This window comes from Athene noctua, chromosome 2, assembly GCF_965140245.1.
Source record: "Athene noctua chromosome 2, bAthNoc1.hap1.1, whole genome shotgun sequence".
NCBI classification, from domain to species: Eukaryota; Metazoa; Chordata; class Aves; order Strigiformes; family Strigidae; genus Athene; species Athene noctua.
Window position 1 is genome coordinate 157032834 of NC_134038.1, and position 27004 is coordinate 157059837.

A 27004-nucleotide genomic window follows, 5' to 3' on the forward strand; every position below is an offset into this window, starting at 1 on the left:
ATGGGGCAAGGGACATATTTTAGTCTCAAAAATAGAACACAAATAATTAGTTTAAAATGTTTGATATATTAATATAAAAGTCTAGAAATAAGCAAATATTAAGATAGAACTGTTCATTATGAACAGTCAATAAATTTCTGCAAAAAAATTTTAACTGTGGAGAACTAGAAACCTCATTACAGTTACACGAGTGTATCATGTTCCATTACACACCATATCATGTCTCATTATTACCTGGCATGACACAATGCAACAGAAGTGTGTGACAATGCTGAGGCCTGTAAGAGTTATGACAACTTCTTTGCTCTTATTATCATTCTTACGTAACTATCATCTGCAATTAGATGGAGAGAAGAGTTATGTTTAAACTGGCACAACAGCTCAGCTGTGCAGAGCTGCACAAATTGGATACAGAAATACTCAATGATCACCTTGTTTATGGATTTAGTCTCCATTATGCCTTTGTCAAACCTTGCTAAAGTCTCATCGCCTGAGAGAACCACACTACTGCCACAGGATTTTCTCTGCAGTTACTGTTTTGGGCCACCCAGATTGACAGCTGACCAGGAAAAGGGTCTTCCTTTTATTGCTACCTCTTACTGTCAGAGTCATTGAGTGGCTAGTGACAGAGTTACTTGCTCCAAGCATCACAGTGAAGGAACCGTGCATATAGTTGCAGGGACAAAGAGCACAGTATGGAGAAGGAAGACAGTGAAGCGTACTGTAAAGAGGAGAAATGCAAAAAATAATTGAGAAAACCAAACAAATCAGAGCCATACTGGTAGACTTACTAGGAGGAAGAACTACAAAAAGAAGATTAGAAGTACACATTTTACCAAATGTTTGTTTGCCTTAAGGCAGTATGAAAACTATGGGTGATTTGAAAAAACTGATGCAGTGACGATTAATCTGTTTTGGTTTCAATGCAAGCAGTACCTAGATAAAGGTTGTTCTATGGCAAGTTATATATGGCAACCCCAGCTTCCTACAGGCAAGAGAGAAAAAAATACGTACTTGTTTAAATGCAAACATGCAATAACCTTCAAATCTGATATATATGTGTATAAGTTTTGAGCATTTGAGAAAATAAATGTTAATGAATGTGGTACTTTAGTTATATATAGCCATACTTCATATATATATATATATATATATATATACACCAAATTTATCCAGCACAAGTAAGAAAAATCTTTTCTATTTAAATGCAGAGCTCAGGGTTTTTTATATCATCTCATACAGTAAAAAATACTTTTTCACTCTTACTAAACAACCTGCTTCCTGGGAGAATCAGTCTTTCAAGGTACTTTATTGATCAACCTGTATGACTTGAAGGAAGCTAGAAAAGATGAGCTAGAGTTTTCATTGCAACAGTTAAAGTGAGTTCATGTCAATTACCTTTTGAAGGGCCCAAGCCAACAAATCCATAGGAATGAATCGGCATGCAGGGTTTTATGTGTGCTTTAAAAGCCCCTGTGTATGTTTAAGAAAAAAGTACCCAGCAAACTGACTTTCAATGAAATAGGGACCTTTATTAACATTTAGATTCCTGAGATCACAGATACTTACCCATTACCTCTAGACACTTGTGTAAATGCTACTGTCTCAAAATAGTGCAAACAGGTAACAAACACTATGAAAAAGATGGGTAAAATGCTGAATCTAGATCAGTCAGTGACAATTTCCACAGACCTCAGTGGACTACCACCAATCAGACTGACCAACCTTCAGGTGTATAGAATCCTTGCAAGTACTTGCAGCAAGCTTTGTGAACAAAACTTTATTTTCCCTTTTCCTTACAGAGATTTAATAAGCATTGCTGAAAAACTTTATAAACACCCAATATACTTAAACTAAAATAAGAAAAAATATCTAAAAGCATTATTGTAAGGGTTACTAAAGGGTAAAAAGTAGTTTATTATTTTACTGCTACAGAAAACATATGGAAAATATCTTAAGGGAGAATCACACTTCATAATGGACCATAGTCTTCCATGGAGATAAACACTGAACAAGTGTCACATCTATGAGAAAAAAATATATTGGCAATTTTTATACACATCTCTACACCAGCAACGGGGCTATACAAAGCTGTCAATGCACCATGATCTCAGGCTCACAATACTTAAGTTCCAGGAAAAGTTTTCAAACCACAATCTGTGAGCCTCCTGTGATTTTCAGAATATCTGCTGGTAGTTCAGAAGCGTTGTCTAGTGTCCTCAGTGCTGACTTCTGTGCCCTCTTCAGGCTGCTAAATTACTTTTGAATAATTTTAAACTACACAGTTCTAATTTCTCCAGGCAAAAAATTACTGTGGTTGTTCCTGAGATAACATTACTGTAACAGAGGGGAATCTGTGTGAGTCCAAATGGCAGGCATTACATTTCACAAGACATTCTGTGTTAAAGTCCACAGGATGAAGTTTGAGAATACCTGAGTTATACTGCTTGTTCCTTTCCCCTAAGGACCAAAAAGTATTGATAATTAACAGTGTCAGGATTTGCAACAATAAAAATCCTATTTTTTCAGATCAAACGAACTATTACTAGTGCTTCTTTACAGTACACTCTCTGTGTACCAAGAATTTTGCAGCAATGTTTGTATTTAATATATATATATAAAAAATTTAATATTTTTCCTCCAGGAATTCAAATCCACATATTTTTCCAGTTATTTCTGACATTCTCCTCAAGTTTAGTAGCATGTAAACAGAGAGTTCCTTAAGGAATATGACACATTCTGTTGCATCCCAGTTTTCCAGTTAAGACCACAGCTTCAAAACAAGTGATATGCACTCACAGATATGACTATAGGATTTTGAAAAGAGGCTTTTACAAGATCATGCAAGAAAAAAAAAACTAGCTACCATATAAGCTATCAAGAGATACTGTTCAACTTTGTCCACAGTGTTTAAGAGTTCAGATAAAGTTTGTTACTGATACTCTGGATACAATAACATTAACAACACAGAGGAGAAAACTAGATGGGCAGTTAGCTTGACTTCTGTCTAGCTCTGCCTTTATATAAATCTTAAATATTACACTTACAGAAAACTATTTGCAAATCCTATTTCCTGGATGCAAAATACTCCTCCTTTTCCTTATAATTTTAGTTCTGAAGATTCAGTTGACCTGAGGAGATAACAGTCTGACATTCCACATTTTTCAGTGATGCAGTATTCAGTAACTGATTTTCAGGTTAAATAATAGTTTTCTCTAGTGCTCCAGTTATATTCAACTAAGTAAGTCAGTCATGCTAAAGCACAATACAAAGATCTCCTAAGCAAACAAACAAACAAAAAAATAATTACTGAAATCCTATTAAAAAAAAAAAAGGGGAAAAAAAAAAGAAATAGAAGAAAAAGGATGGTTTAAAGAAAAGTAAAGTCCCAATGTAAAATTAAAAAGCCATGCTTGAACAAAGTGTTGAACCGATACAGGTGCCATTTGCACACTAGGAACTACTACAGGTAAAGCAGGATCCCATTCTAGTCAAAGAGTAGCTGAGATACCCAAAATATGGGTGAGGCAACACTGCAAACAGAGCTCATACCAGACTGACACCTCAACAAGTCTCCAAACAGCCACAACTGACACTGTTAAGGTTTTCAAAGCAATCCTGAAAAACACACAGATATAAGAGACCTTTAAAAGCTACAGAATTAATTCACTGCAGGTCATCAGGATTTATGCTATAAATTCTCACACACATTAAACCCAATACATGACAACCTGGGTGGTCTACAGCACCTTTCCCCAGCACTTCCCTGGCACTGACACACACTTTGGGCTGGCACCACTCCCTAAGCCCCTCGATGTTCCTCTCATCCAACCATTTACATATTGCCAAAGGCAACACAGTACATGATATAGCCTGATGTGTCTTATAGTTATAATCATATTTAACCAATGACTCTGATTAACTTTTAATCATCCTTATAAGAACATTTCACATACTGGAAAACTATCATGTCCCTCCTCAACTTTCTTCTTCCGTCAGAAGAAACAAAAAGCAAAATTATTTCAATCCTTTATAATTTTTGGGCTCTTCTCTGAACTGTATTCAATCTAAGTTTTTCTTAAATTGTGTTATCCTGTAATTTCAACTGAATCTCTCTCATGAAGAATAGAAATGAATTATTATATCTCCTCATTAAAAGTCATATGACTACATCCCAAAGTTGAAATTCACCATTAAAGGGATCATATCGCTGACTTTTATTCAGTTGTTGGTCTGCTATAGCTCCCAGGAGTCTATCCAATGGCAACAGTGCTTAAGGAAATATTTCTTAATTTTCAGTTTGTCCAGTTCTTACTTGCTTCAGTTCTTTGCTCTTTTCTCGGTGGAACACCATCCTACCAACTTCAGATCCTTCCTCTAATTTTTCAAGATCAGAGTTACTACATTTAATGTGCTCAAAACTACTGCTAACCACAATTTTAACATTTATGCTCCATATTCCATCACTGAAGCCACTGAAGAAAATAATGAACCAAACCAGACTCAGCAGAGACCATGGCGTACCTCTAACATATACTCTTGGATTAACTACAAATACTAATAACTACTTTCTGAAGGCATCATTCAAATAGTTGCACACTTAAAGATAATCAGCAGCTTTTCAATGTGGCTTCAGGCAATTTCGCTAAATTTCAGGGTTCACCATCTTGAACATATTAAATACAGCTTCTAGAAATCCAGCTTACTGTTATAGTGCTGCAATGCCACAAGAGTCCTAGGCACTATCAAACATTTTTTTTAAAGTTGGTTGCTACAGAAAAAGGAGTTTCCACCATTAAGAAAAAAGAACTGGCTTAAGAAAAAGTGGCATTGAACAAAATCCTCAAGCTAATGACAGCTACACTACCAAACAATTATGGAGCCATCTTTGGCTTGGCTTGGAGCTTTAACATCCTGAAGAACTTTCCCCTACATTTACAACCAATATTTAACCATAAATCCTGATATAAATTGAATTCTCACCATCTCCATCTCCATGTATAGTTCTACCTTATTTTCCTCTTCCTATCCCTGTTCCCTCCTTTAAGGACGGGGAGAAGAAGTTCCTCTATTTTACAGGCATTATTGAAGAGCTCCTTACTCAACAGCATATAGTTATTTTGCATACTGGTTTCACTTGATAAGACATCATTCTTTCTGAACAGGTATTTTTGGTTGGAATCAAGTGTGAGCTAAATTTCTTCATTATCCCCACTATCTGCACTGTGGAGTGGTTTGGGCACATGAACTTGTTTCTTTTAGGTGAATCTAACCAGGCAGATGAATCCCAAGAACACACCTAAAGAGCTCTGACTGCTAATGGAGGATCAGCACATCAGACAGGAACAGAGCTAGTTCAAACCCCCTCTGAAACACATAGATGATGCAAGTCGTCAGCCTCACGTCCCTCTGCAGATCTGCTTCTAGCAGACCACACTACCTGCCAATGTAGAGATACCCATGCCGGAGATAACCCAAACAGGTGACAAGACAAACATGTTTAAAAAGCATAAGTCAAATCTTATTCTTCCAAGAAAGTTCCCAGTTTTCTCCAGGCTGTCCAAAGACAAACCTGCACACAGTTTCAAGCCATACAGTATATCCTGCTAGAGACTAACTACTTAAATACTCTGCTATTCTAAGCATTTGGCAGAAGCATTTATCTCTAATAAGTCTGTCCTGTAAACGAAGATGGAATTTCTTATTTTTAAATTAATCCATACTTTTCCAAAAAGAATATTCTCTCAACACGTTGTGGTTTGAGCTCAGAGGAAAACTCAGTACTACACAGATGCTCACTCCCCCCTTCCCCCCCAGCACTGGGAGGAGGAAAATAAAGGCCCAGGAAATTGAGATAAGGACAGAGAGGGATGAGTCATCCATTATGGTCATGGGCAAAAGACAAACTCATTAAGGGAGGAAAAAACCCCACAAATTTAATACAGACACTAACAACAACACATAACAGACAAAGTAGGACGGTGCAAAGCATTACCACATCTTGGAAACACCTTCCCCACCCCTCCCTGCTTCCCAGGCTCAGCTTTGCTCCCAAAATCTCTACCTTCTCCCCTCCAGCAGCACAGGGAGCAGGGAATAAGGGGTGCGGTCAGTTCTGCCGCTTCTTCCACGTTGCGGGGGAACTCCTGGCATTCCTCCCCTGTTCCAGCGCAGTCCCCCTCTCACAGATGACAGTCCTCCACAAACTCTCCAACATGAGTCACTTCCACAGGTGCGTGGGTCACCCCTGTGTGTTGCAGCCCTCCCAGTACTAAACCGCAACAGCGGGGCCTTCTTCCCATGGGGTCCTGGCCCTCTTCGGGCACAGTCACCTGTCCTGGCGTGGGGCCCCACAGGCTGCAAATCAGCATCTGCTCCACCATAGACACCCATGGGTGGCGGGGGGGTGGCCCTGCCATCTCACCAGCTGCAGGGAGGGTCTGCTCCAGCAAACCCCCTCCCCCTTCTCCTACTTTCTTCCACTGACCTCAGTGTTCACACAGATGTTCTCCTCACAACTCCTCCCAGGTTCCCCTTCCTAAATACGTTATCGCAGAGGTGCAGCCACCGTCGCTAACTGGCTTTGCCTTGGCCAGAGGCGGGCCTGACTTGGAGCTGGGGGAGCTTCAAGAAGCTTCTCACAGGGGCCACTGCTGTAGCCCCCTCCCCTGCTACTAAAAGCCCTGCCACACAAATCCAGCACACAACAGTTAATGAGTATAAATGTACAGACCCTTCGATAAAGGCTTCATGCTGAACTCTTTGCGAAAATAAGAAAGTTACATTAAGTTTTATCATTTAAATGATACCTTATTGTGACAATCTAGGTCATAATTTTGATTCTTAAGTGATTTGATATTTGAAAGGGCTTATACACTAAAGTCAGCAATTTTGAAAATAAAATTATTTATTTTGGAATCTGTACTTGAATTACAGATTTTAATTCTTTTTAATGTAAATCAAGGTCAAAGGACAGTTCAAGTATAGCTAAAACACTTTATGTTGGGTGGACACTGCTGTACACCAGGTCTCAACCAGCTCCTTACAGGTACTTAATTTTTAAGTATTCATCATGTGAAATAGTAAACTTGGTCCCACGTATCACCAACATGGCTAACAGCCCACAGTCAAATATCTCATGCATTGCTTGGAATGTCCTTCTGCCTTATATTATTTTTATTCGAGAGGTACTATAACTGTCTACCTGTACCACAATGGTAAAAATTATTCTAGTACATGTCACTCATGCATCCTTGGTGTTACTTTGGCCTCATGTAATAGAAAAAAGTGGGTTTAACATTTTTTTAAAATTTTAGTATTTATATATGCAACATGGAGACTATGACCAGATCATTTGCCCAAGATGCTTCATCAAGAGCAAGATTTCTTCTAATTTATTTACAATTTTTACAAATTTTCCTCTTTTCCTAACAGAATTAATCATAAACAAATTGAATAGTCCCCTGAACTCAATAACACTAGTCAATTGAACAGGCAGAAGTGAATTTCCTTATTAAATCAATTCACCTTATTAACTTAGGTAGAAAAAGATGAACTGCAGCTATTTACACATTTTCAAAATTCTTAGAGGAAAAAACAATGTCCACAAATGTTCCACAAATGAAACACCCTTAACACATATCTTGCAAAGGAATGCTAACAAACATTTGCAAAACTAATTTGACGCATATTGACTCACTTCACACGATCATCAGTCTATTTCCAGATACAGACATAGTGTAACACTAAAGGAAATTTATATATATAGTTTCTACCATTGCACAGTCTGCAGCTGTTTTACCAAATCATTTAAAGTAGCACATGCAAAGGAGGGCTGTACATAGTAATAACAAGGACTTCTGAGTTGCTGAAACATTACACAGGCCATTCAGATTATATTAAACAGGAATTAAATTACTCTTTGTAATGAAAACAAAATAGAGAAAATCATGATACTGCCGTAACACAACTTGATCAGAAACAATACCCATGAAAACAAAATAACAAACTCCCAATTTTAAGCATGAAGCGTGCATACAGTACATAATTTTCCCTACAGATGTTAAGTCTGCTGTAGGTGAAGGAGATCATTGAAGCCAAAGACCATAGTGGTATTATGCTGTCTAGGAGGCTATGAAGCTGAATGAACACCCAACCCAAACTCAGAGCAGGAAGCTGGGAAAAAAAACTGTTTCCAAATCAGCAGGAGCATCTGATGTTTATTAAGAGACTCACACTAGAACAAAAAGGTGGGAAGAAAATTTCTTGCAATAATACAAAGATGCTAGCCTTCAGACTCTACAGAAAAGCTGTGGCTTTGCTCCCACTGTTACTAAAAGCAGGAATATAGAAAACGACATGAATGGAATTTATTTTAAAAAATTTTATTCCATGACATTCATTTAAATCATTGTTCAACACTCTGAAATGTTCTCTACATTCCTTTCCCAAATGAGAAATAGTCTTCATCACCTACTTACACTGATTTCATCTTTAACTTCATGCTTTCTGTGAGATATCACCCAGCCAGCTAGTACCTTCTAAAGTTGCAGATCATATTATTCAGTGTTCTCACTACCTCATAATTAATCATATTCATATGCCATAAATACAGTAATGCACCACAATCATTCCTCTACCAAGAAAGTAAGACTTTTCACTCCTCACTTTTCCATCACGTTAGAAATGCACACGTACACATTCAATTGAAAAGTGCAAAGAAGTGACAAGGCTTTCAGAGAATAAAGATGACCATCTGAGGTTCATTTGCTGCATTACTGTGTATATGCTGTAAGAGCAGCAATAAGTGATCAAATTGAGAAAAAAAAAACCACCTTTGATTTAAAATTACCTTATTAACTAACTCATTGTGTCAGCAACACAACCAGTGGTTTCCACAACCAGTGAAAAACAAACAGCTAACACAATCAAAGGTGCATAATCTTTAATTTTAATATATAAATATGTATCTTGAATTATGAACATACACTTTGTGTCTTACCTGGCATGACAGCAGCTTGCTGAGTGGTTGATTCTGTACTTAAGGAAAGGCGACCACCTTTGGCCAACCTATCACAGAAGAGGGTGATGTTCTTCTTCAGTCTGCTAGTATCTTTGGGCATGCACAACTGGCTGCTGAGAGTCAGGGCCTGTTCCTTTGAGCTCTTTGACAAACAAGTTCTTAACAAGTAAGAAATGGCAGCATCAACAGTTTCTTCCCAACCCTGAATTAAAGAAAAAGAAACAAAATAAAATTAGGGGAACTGTAATATGATATAGTGTAATAAAAACAAAGTAACAAATCAAGGACTAAGAATTTTCACATTATATAGATACATAAAATATAATTTGGGGGTTGATAAGTGTCACGAACACCCATTTCTTGAGCCTGAAAAAACACAAATTCCCAATATTGACAGAGAAATATCATTTCAATAATGTTGATATATAGACAGTATGTGACATAACCACTAAATTCAGTAGCTGTATTAATAACTGAAAACCAGAAGTTCCTGGATGCAACATTTAGAAGTAAGAACAGAACTGAGATGTAAATACAAACATAGTATGTAGTATATAACATGTTGAAGATTGTCAAGGCCAGGGGAAAAAAAAAATGATATGAATTATACATTCTTTGAAATAGCTAAGATTCTGACAATATGCCAATAGCACAGAACACCATGACTGCAACCCAAAGCTGCAGACATTCAGTATCCACATATCAGACCAATTAACTTCAAGTTATGATACCCACAGCATTAGCACAGGTGTGTCAGTGCTCTGATGAACCAGGATTTAGATTTCTTTCCACGTAGAGTGAAGCTGTAAACATTTGAGAGGAGCAGCTTAGTAATCGGTTAAATTAAAACAAGCTGCTATTTACAGAAAAGCTTTCAGGAGGAAAAGCTATATTCAGTGTCATATTCAGTACACATACTTTCACAAAATAAAGTGTTTACTCCTCCAAATAACACTCAGTAAAAGCAGTAAGTTTCTCTTCATAAGGTACCTTGAAAAGCACCTTTAAAAGTTTGGTACAAGTTTGTAATCTGTAGTATGGTTTTTCAGTGACACAAACAAATCAAAAACCTTCTTCAAGTAAGAATCCTGGGTAGCAGAAGTCTTATTATTTGTGACAAAGTTATTAGGTTAATGTGTAAAATCTAGTATATGACATCTACCTTATTTACGTAGTCTGCAATGCAGAACTGACTCTTCTTGATGCATTCTGTAATCTTAAATTACGCTCTATGATGAGACCATGTGATTAATGCAAAGTGTCTATAATTAATGAATCTGTAAGTTAGTCACAAAGTCTGCTCATGTCTTTTCATGACAATCTTACAGAGCTTGGACAGAGTTAGCAATTAATATGAAGGACTCATGTCTGAAGTTAGCTACCTATAAGCAAAGCGAGTTTTATATGTGCTGCTTACATGTACAGGGAAGTAATATTCAATCACTGCAGTATTAGTGTCTGCTCTCTCAGCACTCCTGATTGGTTGGCGCTTATTTTGGCAACAGTCTTTACTGACTTCAGAAGTTTTGAAGCTATATCCTGGAACCGCCCAGCTCTATCTGCTGCTAAGCTAACAGAAGGTAACACCAAGGTAGCTCTTAACATGGCAATTACTCAGGCAGAACAAACAGAAAACTCAAGTATCTAGCTGTAGTTAATAACAACCCGAGTCTTCCAGTTTTTAAGCTCTTCCTCATGATGCCTTTTACTTCACTGAAAACTCTCAGCTGAACAGCAAAATCACCTACCTATCCAAATTTCCTGACTGGGTAAGTGTAACATTTTAAAGAATGACAGTGTCAACCCTGTCAAGCAAATAAGGTTTGTGAATTTCTTTTATTAGATATATATGGCTTTTGTGAAGGCTAGGGTACCACTTTCAACACAGAGAAGCAAAAGTCACCCTTCCTGACCTTGTTACTTCCCCAAAACAGGTCCAGGACAGATGCTTACTAGTGGTCAAGTACATCAGTGAGACCACACAGTCATATGCACTCATCCTGATTCATATACTGTTCGTAATAGTGTCCTGAAACATGCTGTATGTGTATAAAACATTAACATATTGCCGAGGAATAGGATCTACTAGCAGCATTTTCTTAGTCAACATATGCCTTTCCTGACTTCAGAACAATTACACCAACTCACTGTCTTGTCCAGACTTCCCCACCCAAAAATATGTAAATTAGAAAAATCCTGCCAATCAAACAATGCTGTTGTAGCTTAACATTTTTCAGATACTCTTGAAAGATTCCACTGGAGTGTAATCCATCCACTGACCTGAGATGGTGACAGGAAATAATCTATTCCACAGCCAGTTTAAAGAGGTTAATGAGCTGGTAAATGCTGTCTACATTCCCACATACTGAGCAATGAAACTTAATATGTACAAAGCATCAAAACCAGTCAAGGCAGGCACTCCTAATTATACTACAAATCATGAGAAATAAGACAACATAAACATAAGAATCTGAGTTTTACTAAAAGACAAAGAAACACATGATTAAATGGTGTCAGCATACAGTACCTGAGAAGCTGGCCAGTCTATCCCTCAAAAGAAGTTATAAAAATGGAGGCAAAAGGAGCATTTAAATAAAGAGACTGAAATACAAGCTAACAAAAGTCAGGAAATTAAAAGTGGCTAGTATTCTGTCCTTGGCTCACACAGGTATGTTCTACTTTGTACCATAGCCTTAACATTTTCCAACCCTTGTTCTTAATACCCATTTAAAACCGGTTTCTCAGTAGACCATGAAACTATCTTCTCCAGTTCAGGGCCTGTTGATCTAGTAAGTCCAGTCAAATCAAAAGTAGCCTTTATGATTAGTGAAAGAGTACACAAAAGCTACCTCTACATGAGAAAAAAAAAAAAGTCTTGATGGAAACCTCTTGAGGTAATTTTATACAACTAAGAATTAATGGCTGCAAATAAGACTACATTAGTCAGCAATTTTTATTGGTACAAGGGGAGAACTGAAGGAAGAAGAAAAATTCTTCACCTCTTACACGTTAAAAAAGCTAAAACATGTTTGAAAGTGTTGCTGTCTATAACCCACACTGAAGAATAATTCTACAGACATAGTTCTAGCCATTCACTGATGGCTTTCTGTCTAGTATTCTATGTATTTGAGGTCTGAAAGGAACACCTTCAACAGAAATGTGATACCAGTAACCCATCATCCTATAGCCAGCAAGCATTGCCACAACAAATGTGAGTCAAGACTCACAGGAAGACATTATTAAATCATGCAAATTCTTCATTCCAACTGTGTCATCTGAAACAGATATGAAAAATACTTAATTCATCAATGTAACTTTTTCATTGGGAAAGGCTTGGCTTCATATTTCGCATGTATATTTCTCTTGTAGGTAATAGGTAGAGATTGACACTTAAAAAATCACATACACTGTAGGAGTCTAAAGATAAATGTAGATTTGTGATACTAGCAGGACTAAGATTGGACTAGTGCACATCACTTATATTCCCTATATATTATCATTAAGGATCCTCAAGTGTCATGATATATCTGAGTGTGACCATGATAATACATACAATCTTATTCTGGCATAAGGTTTAATCTAGAGTATCTAATTTTTAGGAAGATTTTTGGGTTCTACCATTTGCCAAACATGAAGAAACCTCCAAAATTTTGTTTCCTGCAGGGTAAACAACTAACCTACTGTTATTCTAAATTTCTAGACAATAAAACTGGATGCCCATTCAGCAGGTGAGATTTCATGCTGCAGATAAACTGTCAGGCTGTAGAAAGGGCACTGATCCTGTGACACAACATGCAGGTGGGTAATGTGGTTACTAATGAAGTTTGAAGGCAGGTCCTGTTAGAAGGCACAGCACGGTAGCCTACCTGCAAGACTCCACTCCCCAAGAGTTTAGCTGGTCAACAGACAAGGTCAACTAGACATACAGAGGCAGAATCTGAGAGAAAGATTTCAATATTGTTGTTAAGATGCATAGGACATGCATATATAGGGAGAAGCATGAGATAGGGTCTACCTGCTGTCAGATGTGATAGGTTTACTCATAGAGTTTAGATTCTTAACAGATTTATACTGTGTAACTGTCCACAAGCATTTTCTTAAGTTTTTAGATTCCCCTTGACTCCACCAATAGCATCATTCATAAATCACTGGAAGTTAATTAAGTGAAAGATGGAGTACTGGTTAAGCTAAGTTGCTCCTACTGAGGTCCAATCAAAATCCTGTCTAGTTACATGGCACAGAAGTTGACAGTGGTTGGTTTCCACTGCAAAAACATACAAACATAAAAGTACCAAGTCTGGTTTCTAAAGACACTAAAGCGATTTCACTTGGAAAACACTAAGAATCAGCTCCTGCTGCAAACACCACACTGGAATTTCTGGCGGATACAGTGGTTTTGCCTCATGTTTCCCCTTAGAACAGAGGTGAACTGCTTCCAACACGAGGTCTAGTAAATATGAGAGACACTCAGATAATAATACAGCACATTCTGTCACATCACTTTGAACAACAAAAAAGAGTTTAGGTTACTTTACCTACAAGTTTTACCACATGCTCTTTCTATGGAAAATAAATGCATTTGTTGCTTTTTAACTGAAAATCTTCAATGCATTTTACCAAATATTAAGCTGTACTTAAGCAGATAATGAATAAACTGAAAGTCTACCTTTCTCCACATTGTTTAATATCAGACTTTACTGAAATTTGTTCTGAGACACCAACTGTTTCAACACACAAACCACTGATCTATCTAATGGCAAACACACATCTAGACAGCCAAGCTAAGTCTCAGCTAACTGATGTAGATTGCTTTGACTAATTGAGAAAGGGCAGGTAGTAAAATCTATGATTTGCAAGCATAGCTTGCAAGACTATGTTAAACATATAAAGGGTGGATAAAACTTAGGCAAAGATTTTAAAAAATATTATCAAGCCTTCTGAAATTACGACACCACTAATGTTGATCAAGTTTTACCTGGAGCAGATTATAGCAACTAGTCCGACAGCTACGTAGCTTTGTAGAAACAGTCTGATAAGTACTTTTTCTCAAATCCTTATGCTGAAAAGTTAAAAATCGTCATTACATTGAATATGTATATTTGCAAAAGACTTTTGCTGGAGCAATCTTTGTGAGCTAGATTTTTTCCTGTAAGAAAAACTTGCAATAGATGTAAATAAGTAGATTTATTTTCAGATAGTTCTCAGGCTTTAAAAAGAACACACACACATAAGCAAAGATGTAACTGGGAGACAGAAAGGAGCCTTGGGATGTGTTGAGAATGAATGCTTATATTTTATGACACAGCATTTCCTTTCCTTTATTACTCTGCAATTGTCATAAATTCACATAATGCACCAGAGCTTAAATCCTACAAAGGCTCTGAATACAAAATGCTTAAAGACACACGCAGACCAAAGCACAGAAACTGAACAGGTAGGGGGTGCTGTGAAGTTTGAAACTTTAACTAGTTCATTACATTGCATCATAACACAAGTATAATTATCATTTCTATTCACAATTTTAACCAGATGATCCCAAGGATTTTTACTCTATTTTAATACAAGTATTCATGGAAACTCAATTTTGCCAAGCTACAAAGCTTCCAATGTTTTCCTTGTCTGCGTATAAGATGATAATGAATATAAACCCTAGGTCACTTTGTGATGCTTAACATAAGAAAAATAAATATTAGGTCAGTAGAATTAACTATTGTACCACTCAAACTGATAGAAATACCCTTGTTATATGAAAACAAAAGAGAACAAAGTAAATGTGTAAATGCCAGCACCCTAAAAGACATTATTTAGCTGGGAGATTTACCTACAAGGTTTGAAAAGATACAAAGTTAATTAGCTAATGATTTAGTCTGGAAAAGAAAAACATTGTTCTAAATGTCATAAAATTTTTTGATAGGGAAATGGTTAGAGAACCTTAGAAATAGGAGATTGTTTTCACTGTAGTTGAGAGATGAATGTTGTCTCCTGAAAGTGTGCTTACACCGAATACATAGACAGGACTGGAAGTTACCGAGATCTTTGCCATGCCTTTGACCCTGGTTAAAGAGCTTCAAGAAGTGTTTGCCCAAAAGTCTAACAACAAAGACTTTCAGAACCAATTCAATTCTTACACTAGGTAATGCAGAAGAGCAGCAAATTCTCAACAATTGATTGCTAATGATACAAGCCCACTACAACACAGCATTATTCTAAAATGGTTAGACATTTTTCATAGCTGTTTCTCCATCAGGCCATTTAATTTTGCTTCAAATCTAAAATTTTGCTTTGTTTCTGCCAGTTCCTTTTAGCAAGCGAGGTAAAGTGGCTTGTGATCACCAGGGAAAAAAACTCCATTTCACAAGACCCACAAAAGCAAGAAAAAGTAGAATTAATATAGCTACTTCAATCTGCAGTTATGATATTTCACATGATATAGTGCATATTCCTAAACTGCAAGAATATGGACTTCTATTTAGGACCAGAATCTAGAGGTACAAAAGTAGCTCTAAGCAATCACTGCAATTAGCTGAACTCCATCTTAGTAACTTCTGCCTCACCACCTCTAGAACACCTCAACCCACCATGCTAGGATTTATTTATTTTTATAAGAATGCCCAGTAAGCTACATCAGTACAGGGTAACAACTTGGTTTATTGTCCAAATAATAAGAGAACGTATAGAAGAACACGTTAAAGTAAATTGAAAGATGTAAAAAAATTCTTAGAGCTCATTGAAAAGTACTTACAGATGGACAGTACATGCCAGTAGGATTACAAGTCTTTCATACTTTGCAAAAGAATTCTCTGATATGAACCTTCTCTAAATAGGCTTAAGAACTCTGGAGGTAATCTTTAAGCTACATGACTCCATTGCTGCTCAAGAAACAAGTCACTTTGCTCACAGAAAGCTTCTATTTCTAATTTAGTTTATGAAATATGAGAAGACTTAATATCACTCCAACATTAAGTATGGTTACTGGAATTTTTAAGCAACAAAAAAGCCTCTATTTAAGAATGTAACAAAATGTTGTATGCAGATAACAGCAAAAAAAAAGGAAGTAAATCATACATGCCTGCAGAAATCTGTACCCAGTGGTGCTTGCTGATAAATCTCTTCATAAGTTTAAAGCACAATAAAATTCATTCAAAACCCTTCACATAAGGTGTCTTAGGGAGGAAACTGCATCATCTTTGTGAGAAGATCAAATTAAAATAAATTATAGTACTACTTAGGGCACCACTAGTTAAGTTTCTCCAACCAGGAGGTAAGCTGGGGGGGGAAAGAGCACTCTATAGGGAGCAGACCTGGAGATGTGAGCAGAAAGTGGCAGCTCCTGTAAGAGCTCAGAAATATTGTAGGGCTGAGGACACTGTAGGGAAAGGATCAGGTGGACAACATGGAAAGGTGGGGGAAAAAAAGTGACTGTTGAGAGGTAAGCTTGAGAACAACTGGTTTATGGAATTAACAGAACTCTGTGGATTGTAGAAAATTTAGTTAGAGAGTTAGAAATTAATACTATTTGTCTTAAGTGTAAGTAAATCATTCTAATAGCACATCAGTCAAACCTGAACAAGACTGTTCCTACATTGTGTTCATGAGCCAGACAGATATTTGATTCTGTATCTTAAGAAGTCTCTCATAAAAAGCCTGAATTTACTTTGAAAGGATCATTACTAATAGTATTCCTAAGGCAACAGCCATTTTTCAAGATGCCTATGAAATAATTTATCCTAGAGTGATAGTCAAGACAGTTCTGAAAGAATTCACACGCAATGTGAAACATAGTGCAAAAACTATGCAAAATTGGTGCAAGCCAAATTACAGGAATTCTTACAGCAGTTAAGTCAGAAATTTGCCTGGCTGTATCTTATTTATGGATTTTAGTCACAATAATGATTTCATCAGCTCTCAAAAATGCTAGAGTACTTGGAAGCTCACCTTACTGAATGACAGCCTTGGCATTTATGCTTATCCAAGCCAACAAATAAGAGGTTTCTATATCTGAAAGCATTGTATATGCTAATCCACAAGAAACACCAGCATGTGTGTCTCAACACCTTACTTTTACAGTGATTAAAAAAAATTGTATTATTGTTACACATACAAACTGGTAATCCACTAATCCAGGACTACTGAACTGGTAGTCTCCAACACCAGCACAGGCCATTAGCAAATTTTGTCAGAATTTCACTGTGCTACCAGTTACCCTAACCCACATTCTTCAATCACATTCTGTATTTCTAACTGACCTATTTGTCTTGAACAGGAGATAACAGCCACAGTAGCTATAAAGACGGCATGCAACACTACAACACTTGCCTGTTCTGCCAGAAATGGAGCTGACAAACTTTCCTTGTGAGTGTCCCTGAAAAATTACTGCTTAAAATTAATTGATAAGGCATTTATCAGTGGAGACCTTTTGAACAGAGTCTGAATAAAACAAAAGCCATGCAAATAGACTCTATATAACACTCAGAAAAAATGCAATAAAATATTACTGAAGTCTTAATGTATTAAACTTTGAACAGTCTGAAGAGACAATGTAATTTTTTAAGATGCACATGACTTGGTTGAAGAATTATCCTTATAACAATATAAAAACTGTTTTCTTCAACAGTGTACTAAAAACGCCAGTCACAGATTATTCTAGAATCTTCTACAATTCATTTATATAAAAAAAGCTCACCAAAACAAAGAAACAAACGAACGAACAAAAATAAACAAAACACATCACTTATAAAAGTAACAAAAACCTACCACTGGAATAACTAAAAAGCAGGGAAATGGTAAAATCCTACAGATTAGTGGAATTTAAGTCTGATGAAAATCCAGACAAATGACTCAAGCAATACATTCCAAATCTCTTAAGTGCCTAAGAGGGACACTTGTAGTGAGCACACAACAGAAAAAGCACCAACTGAAATTCTTATACTAACCCTGCTCTCTCTAATCATATCTTCCTTTAAATCAAATATTATGTATAACATCCAGAATATTAACTGATCTGATTTTTATTTCTATTGGCATGTAAAACAATACAATTCTAATGGTAATTTGCAGACTGATGAAAGCAATATCAAAGTGAGGATATAGCTGAACATCCAAGACAAGTTAAGAGACAGAATGACTAAAATGAAGAAAATTAATAAGATACATAGTTCTAGAATAGTTCAAACAGATGAATGCATTTCATTTTAATTCAAGGAAAAAATTTTAGGCAGAACTCCTTATTCATGAGATGGTACTCTGAAGTCTTAACCCATTGTCAAAAGCTACATATAGACTTTATAGACATTTAAATCTTATTAAGCATTTGCACTTAGGCATACTTACCTACTTCAAACAAATGACAATTTACTTAAAACACAAGGGATAAAACACAAATGCAAAACCCAGGGAAGTACAAGGTAACATCTTGATAAGTCTGACCACAATATATCATCTCTTGAATAATCAAGCTCTGTGAGGATCCTGATACAACAGGTATCTAAGGTATAAAAGTTTAAACAGTCTATAAAAAACAACAAATAGAAGAGCACAGACAAATACAGACATACAGGAAACTGTATGAGATCTCTTTACAATATTTATTGAACTAGTGTGAGCACAGCACAATAGATTTGTGCAGTTATTTAACAATAAGAATTCATGCTAGCAACTATTTACAAGTTACTTCAGAACATCTAATTTAAACATTAATCTCACATTTTGAGGTAGTAGATTGCAAATACTGGCTTTAGAAAAAAACCTCTGTGAATAACTTGGGGGTTTTTTAAGTCTCTCACATATACACTTGCCATTTCTGCACAGCTGTGCTGTAATTGCCAGCAACAACAGAAAGAGCAACTTTACCTGTTCAATGTAAAAATATTTATTTAATAGAAACTCCAATCAGCATAAACAACTCTCTATAAGAACTTCTCAATTTGAGTCCTGGTTGGTAAACGTATATTGATATCCTATGGCAACTTCACCTGAGAGAAATCTGTATGACAGATTCTTTCCTGAGAAGTACACTTGACATTTAAAAATTCAATCTTTCTCTGGTATTTTTGTCCTCTGAAGTGTAATTCACAAACCACTAAACACTTCTGCACTAAATGTAAAACTACTAGTTTTTGGAGGATTCTATTCTATGGGCATTTAGCTTTAAATCAAGATTTGTCAAAACTTCATTCTATAATGTCTTCAGGTATGGAAGGAAAACTAAAAATGCATATGGCTTAGAAATCAAAATAGGATTTTTAAAGCTGTCTTATAGAATATGCAGTATTTGTCTTTTAGGAAAGGTGATCCTAAAGTAATATTTTACCAAGAATCTTCTGGAAAAATCATAATGTAGTAGTATTAGAGTGGGTGTTTCAGGAATCTAGCAAACTGAGCATTACTAAACAAAGGTTCTGAAAGCTGCGTTCCATCGTGATGATGACCTCTATCATTCAGGATTTTAATGTATTTTTCAAGTCCAATTCAGAAGTCCTGCTCACAAATTATGATTATTAGCAGTTGTAGGGTTTCATGTATTAATGAAACAACTGATAACATGATTAGAGAGTGTATCACCAGTAAGAAAGAAGAATTCCTCCAGGTAGGGATCATAATATTCCTACAGCTGACTAACTCTTCCATGCTTCCGCATGCAGGAAAGTACATGCTTCACCAAAACATGATATATGAGAATGACTATAGACAGTGGTTTCATAAGCTCTTCCATTAAAATTTAATTAATCTCTGATTGTTGTAGCCAAATTTCCACACAGGCTGCATCCTTTAGGATCAGACATTTATCATTTGCACAGAAAACTTCAAAATTAGGCTAGAATTAGGTCAGAATTAAACTAGACTTAGATCAGTAGTTTTCTTCTTGACAAATACTGTTATCTATATTGCCCAACTCCTCTTTCAAATTGTCTTGTATCCCAAAATCGGACCAATATAGAGTGTGTCCTGACGCTTTTTTAAAAAAAAATAATTTATTTCTGGGCAACAGTGAAAATCATGAAGATCTTTAAGGCAGAGTGGGTGAGAGGCAGAGAAGAAGGCATGTTTTTCAACAGATACATTCTAATTATCTGATTGTAGTTACTCCTCTAGTAATGCTTGTTTGTTGTAATACAAATACATGCTGTGTGGAATCATGAAAGTTCACACACATCATGGGTTTCTGTAGAAGCCATTCCTGAATCCTGAATTTTTGAGGTCTTTTTGTCACCTTAATTTTCTTTTTAACTGGACTTCCAACAACCATTGATCCTTTTCTGGGAACTGATGAAAGAAACTCTTGTATGCACTACATGAATGGAGGGGTTTGGTCTCTTTGTTGCCAGCTTCAGCTGTCTGTTCTGCTTTTTAGCACTGAAATCATCTAATACTTCATCTTTCTCTTCCTCAAGAACTTTTCACCAGTTAGCTAGGAAAACTGAGGTGTTGTTTGGGTTTTGCAGATGCTGTTAAAGTTGTCTGTGGGCATCTTGCTGAAGAATGCTACACATTCAACAGCAGGTCTGCCATACATGAGGTCTGTAACTTCAGTGAGGTTCAGCAAGATAATTTTTGATACAGAGAAGGGGAATCAGACCTTGTTATACTTGGTCTGGAGAAAAAAAAAAAAAAAAGAGTAGATAAAACATAAGCTAAAAAAAGTTTCTTGAGACATCTCACTGCATCCTAGCCCATATTTTATTTTCATGTCAGTAATACACTTGGGGAGGAACTTTTCTTCTCTTATTACAATACCCTTTAATAGATTACCAACATAAGACACTATGAAAGCCTGACAAATGAGTTTGTGTTTCCAAAAGCTGTGAAATATGGAATCATGCCCACTCAAATATTTTAGCTCTGAAAAAAACACAGCTTGACAAAAAGTTTGTTTCCTATTTAAATTCTCACAGTACATTAGATCACCACTAACTTCAAATTCAGCTCTGTTGCTTCAGTTTGTGGAATTTCTATTCTCCCAAAATGTACAGGTTGGGTCAATGTGGATAGTGGCAAACTGGACTTGCATGCTTACTTGAATAGCCAATTTTCAAGCTTATGCTAGAATTACTAGTTTTTTGCTTGAGACAGTAGCTTGGGCAAAGATCATCCACTCCTTGATTGATTGTACAGCCTTGTCTTATGACCTGAGGTATCAAAACTGTATTTTGGCTATATCAAACTCACTTCATTGAAAAGAAGCCAGGAGAAGATGGTGGAAATAAATTATGCATCTTTATGTTCCTTTAATTTGAACTGGTCTGTCCTAATATAAAGTGAGTCTATCACCACCTGTGCAGATATGAGAGAACAGCGGTATATAATTCTTAATCTAGGAATTAAGATAAAGCATTTTACCATTAACTAAAATGAAAAACTTCCATATAAAAAAATGGCTACTCACGGTAGTTCCACGGTCGTGGAAAATCACGGTAAAAAAAGCCAGTAAGTTTTTTTTCTGGGACCTTTTGACAAGATGAAAGATTCACGTGACATCTTCTCACACTACCTATCAATATCTCTGCACATTCCAGTAGACAGATTACACACCATCACAATATGTGAACAACAGCCATAGGTCATCTAATAATTACCAAAAAATGTTACATTAGGATTACAATTTAGAAACAAGATCAACCAAGAACAACTTCAGAACCAAAAGCAGTGATACCACAACTGGTTCCCCTCCTGCCCCCAAGAACAAAGATTGGATAGTTTGGTGATTAGATCTGATATACCCTCTCAGAAACATTTCAAACTGTCAGATTTGAGGGAAATGATGAGTTTAGCTGCATATCATTAAGTCATATGTCCAATATAAATAGAGAGCTTCATAAAATTATTGGGAGTACCTCTATTTTAGTTTCTACGAAAATGTCATGACACATGGTTGGCTTTTTTTAATCAGATACTAACAGAGCATTACAGTGTTTGGATTAAAAGTAGCATAGCTTTTAACTGATGTGAGAATCAGAAAATAAAACTAACAGCAAGTATTGCAATGTTTCAGTCTATAAACCCTGTCCTATTATGTAATATGAAGGCCATATACTAACGATGCCAAAACCAGTAAGTTTTTTCAGTATATACATAATTCCAGTGGAATTATACAATCAATCATAAAATCACATTATATTTCTAAACCACTAGTACAATACTTTTGAATTAGCAAGAGTCCGCAGATCTTTCAGTTAGGACACAATATCAAAGGAATTATTCACTGACAATCAGCTTCTTTAAAATAAGAACCCAAAAGAAAGAGTCACTGATTATATATACTGAGCCTTAAGACCTTTGGTCAACAACACTGCCGTAATCACTGTAATGCACCATCTTGTCATTAAGCAGTTTAGGTAACTGATCTGAACTCCTGGTATGCACCACATATTCAGTAATTATTACTACACCAAAATATTTTACTTCTCTTTGTACTTGAACTAGACAGATTACACTACCCTAACAAAGAGAAAGTTTAGAGGTCCCCATCACAATATTACATAGAGAAAGATGTCTGATAACAGAAGCTTATTTAATCTATCAAACAAAGGCCATGTCTCTTGGGACAACTGCAATACTTCGCAGGATATCCAAGTGAGTTTTAAAGAAGGTAATATATGCTGGAGACAAACTAATCACAGCAGAACACAGTTTTGCCTTGACTAATTTACACCAAGAAATAAGATCCCTGAATAGGCTTCTGCTCACAACAGAGACAGCGCACTGAAGATTAACTTCAGCATCTTTAACACTGGCAGAATAAATAAGGTGATAGCTCAAGTTAACTACAAAATTAATTCTAAAAACATTTGTTTAAAATACATCTAACCAACAGATGTGTCAGATTCTCCATTAGCACAAGGTTTATACCAAGGCTGAATGCTTGTTCTGAGCTTGATACAAGTTCCAGGGAATACAACTAAACATGACAAGAATACGATTTTTTCTGTCCTTAGAACTTTTACAATTCATAATGCACATCCAAACCTGTTTCTGCATAATTTTGTTTAAACTAATTTTATGCCATCTGGAATAAAAAGAGAAAGCTTTCTTTTTTGAAAAGCAGTACTATTACCAAGCACCAGAAGTGAGCCTTTTAAAAAAATAAAAATCTTATGTCCCCTTCTTACCAGCCACTGCAAAAACTGCAATGACAAAAAAAAAAAAAAACACACACAAAAAACCAATACAATTGGCCATAGCTTCTTCTGCTAGTCCTTTGAAGTGGAAAGCATCAGATAAAGATATATTAATATATTATAGATTTCATTAATATACAAAAAAGTTTAAACAGACCACAACTAAGCCTTTCATTCTCAGACCAACAAAGCATCGTCACTTTTCTGTTCCACCCACAGAATTCACTGTGAAGAATCAGACAAGTTCAGCTACAGATGATCACTAGACAGGGGTGTAAGTTGCCTCCAACTTGCTATGTCTGCCATAACTCACTGTCTTCTCAGTACATACGATTAACTGCAGGAAGAGTATGATTCATAAACATTTAAAGGAACTGGGATAGTGCTTGAAGTAGTGGCGAGACCACCACCTCACTCTTCAAATTCCTTCTTTCCCCAAAATTACTTACCACAAATATTTGATGTTTCATTTGACAAGTGATCAATCACTTTGAAACCCTGCTTTTATTATAAGAGATCACAAATAAAGCAGAAGTGGTTACACATCAATTTGCAGGAACTTAGTGGCTTTACAACCACATGTCCTTTTCTCCAAGTACTCTAGTTGTCTCCTGTGTACTCTGGTCCTCTAGAAACCAGGCTATCAGGCAAAGCACTGAGCAAAAGAGTTTTATTTCCATATCAAAACATAAAATCAAAGAAAGCTGGTACTTGAGCCATGATATTACTTCTCTTATTCTCCAGCTGGGTCACATATACATGGAGGACATATAAGTGGAGGACAAAGGACAATGACAGGATCGAGGCACTACTACTCCATTTTTACCCTCATTCCCTCTCACTGGACCTTCATTGTGCAGGGAAGAGTGGGCATCTCATTCCTTCACTTCACCTTTCCTCCACTTGACAATTTTATGTTGCCCTTAACCAAAACTGAACTTCAGATTGAGGCTGACCTTTTCTACTGAAAAAGAGTTTTTACCAAAAAAAGCTTAAAGCCCCTTCATTTTATTTTGGTGATTAAAGGTATAAAACCCACTGGCTTTCTTTTTTTTTTTTTGACTTCTACTGGACTTAGATGCTTGACTGTACCAGAAAAGTCTTTCTGAATGGTTCTGTTGCATGGCCTTGATTCGAATAGAAGGAATACTTTTTTATTACTTTTGATTAATGAAAAAAGATAGTCAACATATTTTAATGTATTTTTCCCAGACGGAAAAAAATTTCATGTGTCCCTCCATCTAAAACTACTTTTTTTCAGCTGTATTATCCATTTTGTTTCTAGAAAGAAGAAGGGGTGGGGTGGGGTGTGTGTATATGCTATTAACGTGTCTGTTCAGAGAAATAAAGAATACAACTATATGGTGTGGAATGCCTGGGAAACAACGGACATGTTATGAGTGATCCAGACTGAGTGGCATCACTGTAATCAGGCTATAGCTGTTGGGAAGAACACCGGCAAGGCCGAGAGGATGAGAAACTGCGTGAGTAGCAAAGAAATAAGGATGCTGGACTGTGGGAAATAAAATGTTTTCCTAACAGAAGAACTACGTGTGAACACCATAACGGGACCAACCATAGAGGGCGTGAAGGCTTGTGGACAGTGGTATAGAACCAATCCTAGTTTGTTTGCTTTCATGTGATTGCTCTTCGATAGTATGTGGGATGCTTTGTACTTGATAAGGTACCTTCGACAGTTTAAGGTGTGCTGTATTACAGAGTCGAGCTGCCATACACTTTATTTTGCGACGGGCGGAGGAAGCAAGCAGCCAATTCAATGTGAATGATAGAGCAAGCTTCAACTTTATTGACAGAAATCACCCCTTATATAAGCACTCTACAATAATCATGCATACTACTCACAAATCTATTGGATACATGTAAAAAGCTACATTATAATATCCCAGCCCCCTGTGGCATCTCAGACATGTCACAACATCTTCCCTCTTCTGGCCTGCCTCCTTTCCCAAGGTTGTTTTTTACCATCAAGGCCATTGTGTACCTCAGTTTCTCTCTTTGTTAACATAACAGTCTGTTGTTTGGCATAACTGTACCCTGGGTTTTTTTCCTTTGTTTACCTCAGATGGCTGCAATCAGCTTCTGCAGAGACCCATGGCCTTGCTCTCTGCAAGCCGTTCTCCAACAATATGGAATACTGGTTCCAAGTTACCAGTTGTCACTGTCTTGTGGTAGTTTGGGGGTTTTTGTTGGTTTGTTGGGTTTGGGGTTTTTTTGGTTCTGTTTAAGAAATTTAAAATTACAAAATACAAGAAGATAATTTTGTATTGGCCTATGGCAAGCAATAAAATATCAAATATTTCAGCCTATTTTAAAATATTTCAGTCTGTTACTCAGTTGGAGCTTTGCATTTAAAAAGTGGTTAAAACGACAAGCAGAGTACAGAGAATATATATCACAAAAAACTAATTCCAGATGTATTTTACTGTGATTAAGACCTAGGTTGGATTATATTCTAACTAATCACAAGAATTAGTGAAAAGCAACAGCCTCCAATAAATTGTAAGAATTAGGGCTCATAAAAATTTTTCTCACCAAAGATGTAATTATTATCTCAAAGCTTCAAAAATACTAAACGTTAATGGAAAAAAATCAAGTGGAAGTTGGCCACTGTCAGTCTGGACAGAATTAAGCCTCCTGGAATTACAGAAATAACTTTATCTTTAATCTTGAGAACTTTCACTCAGTAAAGGATTCTTTCCACAAAAGGGTATTTTCTATGTTACTCAAGAACTTTACAATAAAACCCATCTGCTATCATGCATAAAACTTAGCAGGCTGTCTAGTGTTTCCCATTCATTTAGATTCAGATGATCTTACAGAAAGCACAAGCCCTTTTGATAGTAACTCCTATGACTCTTACTAGGCACTTCAAGACTTTCTTCTGACACCATGTCTTTCTCATCACTGCCTTAAAGTATATTTTTCTACTTTATCTAATCAACACTGTAAAGTAGTAAATTTATAGTCACTAACTTAAGTTAATTACACTAGATCACAGAGTCACTTAAAAATATGCATTTCTCCCTCAGGCATTTTTTTCTGCCAAATTACAACTTTAGTAAGAAATTAAGATTGAATACAGACATTTACTTGATTGGTACGATTCCAAACATAAATAAAAGGAGATTAAAATGTACTTCCTCAATGCCAGTTTATAGCTATTACTGTTAACTGTAGTATCACAAATGTGACTATAACAACAAATGGATGATTCTGAGCAACAAAGTACCTGTATGTAGTTATTTGGTAACATCATGAGCACTACGAAAATATTTATTCTTCAGTAAAGTTACTATTGAAGGCTATACTGCTGAGGGCCCTCCATCAGTCCTAAAGTTAGAATGTCAGTATTGACAGACATTTTTTCCCTTTGTAATATCTTAAACAAAGAAAGCATTAATAGCTCAATGATGAGACATATGAGCCATCAGTCAATCCAGACACCATGCAACCTTTATATCAAAACTATCCCATGTAGCATGAACCCTTTGAACCCTTTAAATTAGCCTGGACAAATTTCCTCCTTTCCCAAAAGGATTTCCTATTGTAAACACATGCTTTATCATAAACTCAGCATTTTTCAAATCTCTTTTTCCATCCAGATAACTCAGCTTGCTAAAGTATAATCACTGAAAAACATCCTTTAAAATGTTCTTTGCTTTTTTCATTTTTCAGACTTTATAGTACTTCAAATCGTTGTCACTCCCTGTGTTATTAGCTAATAACAAATATTATAGTCTTGCAGAACAGTCACCAACTCTCCTGCAAAAAATGAATTGCATAATAAAATCTCTGATAAATGACTAATATTGTTATGGCAATCATGGATTCTTTTGTCTCCAAAAGC

At 36.2% G+C, this 27004-nt stretch overlaps 1 protein-coding gene across 4 annotated transcripts in view; it reads right to left on the reverse strand.

Annotated features, from left to right (window-relative positions):
• BBS9 (Bardet-Biedl syndrome 9) overlaps window positions 1-27004 on the reverse strand; it is a 313837-nt gene that overhangs the window by 140011 nt on the left and 146822 nt on the right. For all 4 annotated transcript variants that reach the window (XM_074900814.1, XM_074900816.1, XM_074900813.1 and 1 more), the window contains exon 21: window positions 9002-9224. In XM_074900814.1, coding sequence (XP_074756915.1) covers window positions 9002-9224 — 223 coding nt within the window. The remainder of the gene's footprint in view (window positions 1-9001; window positions 9225-27004) is intronic.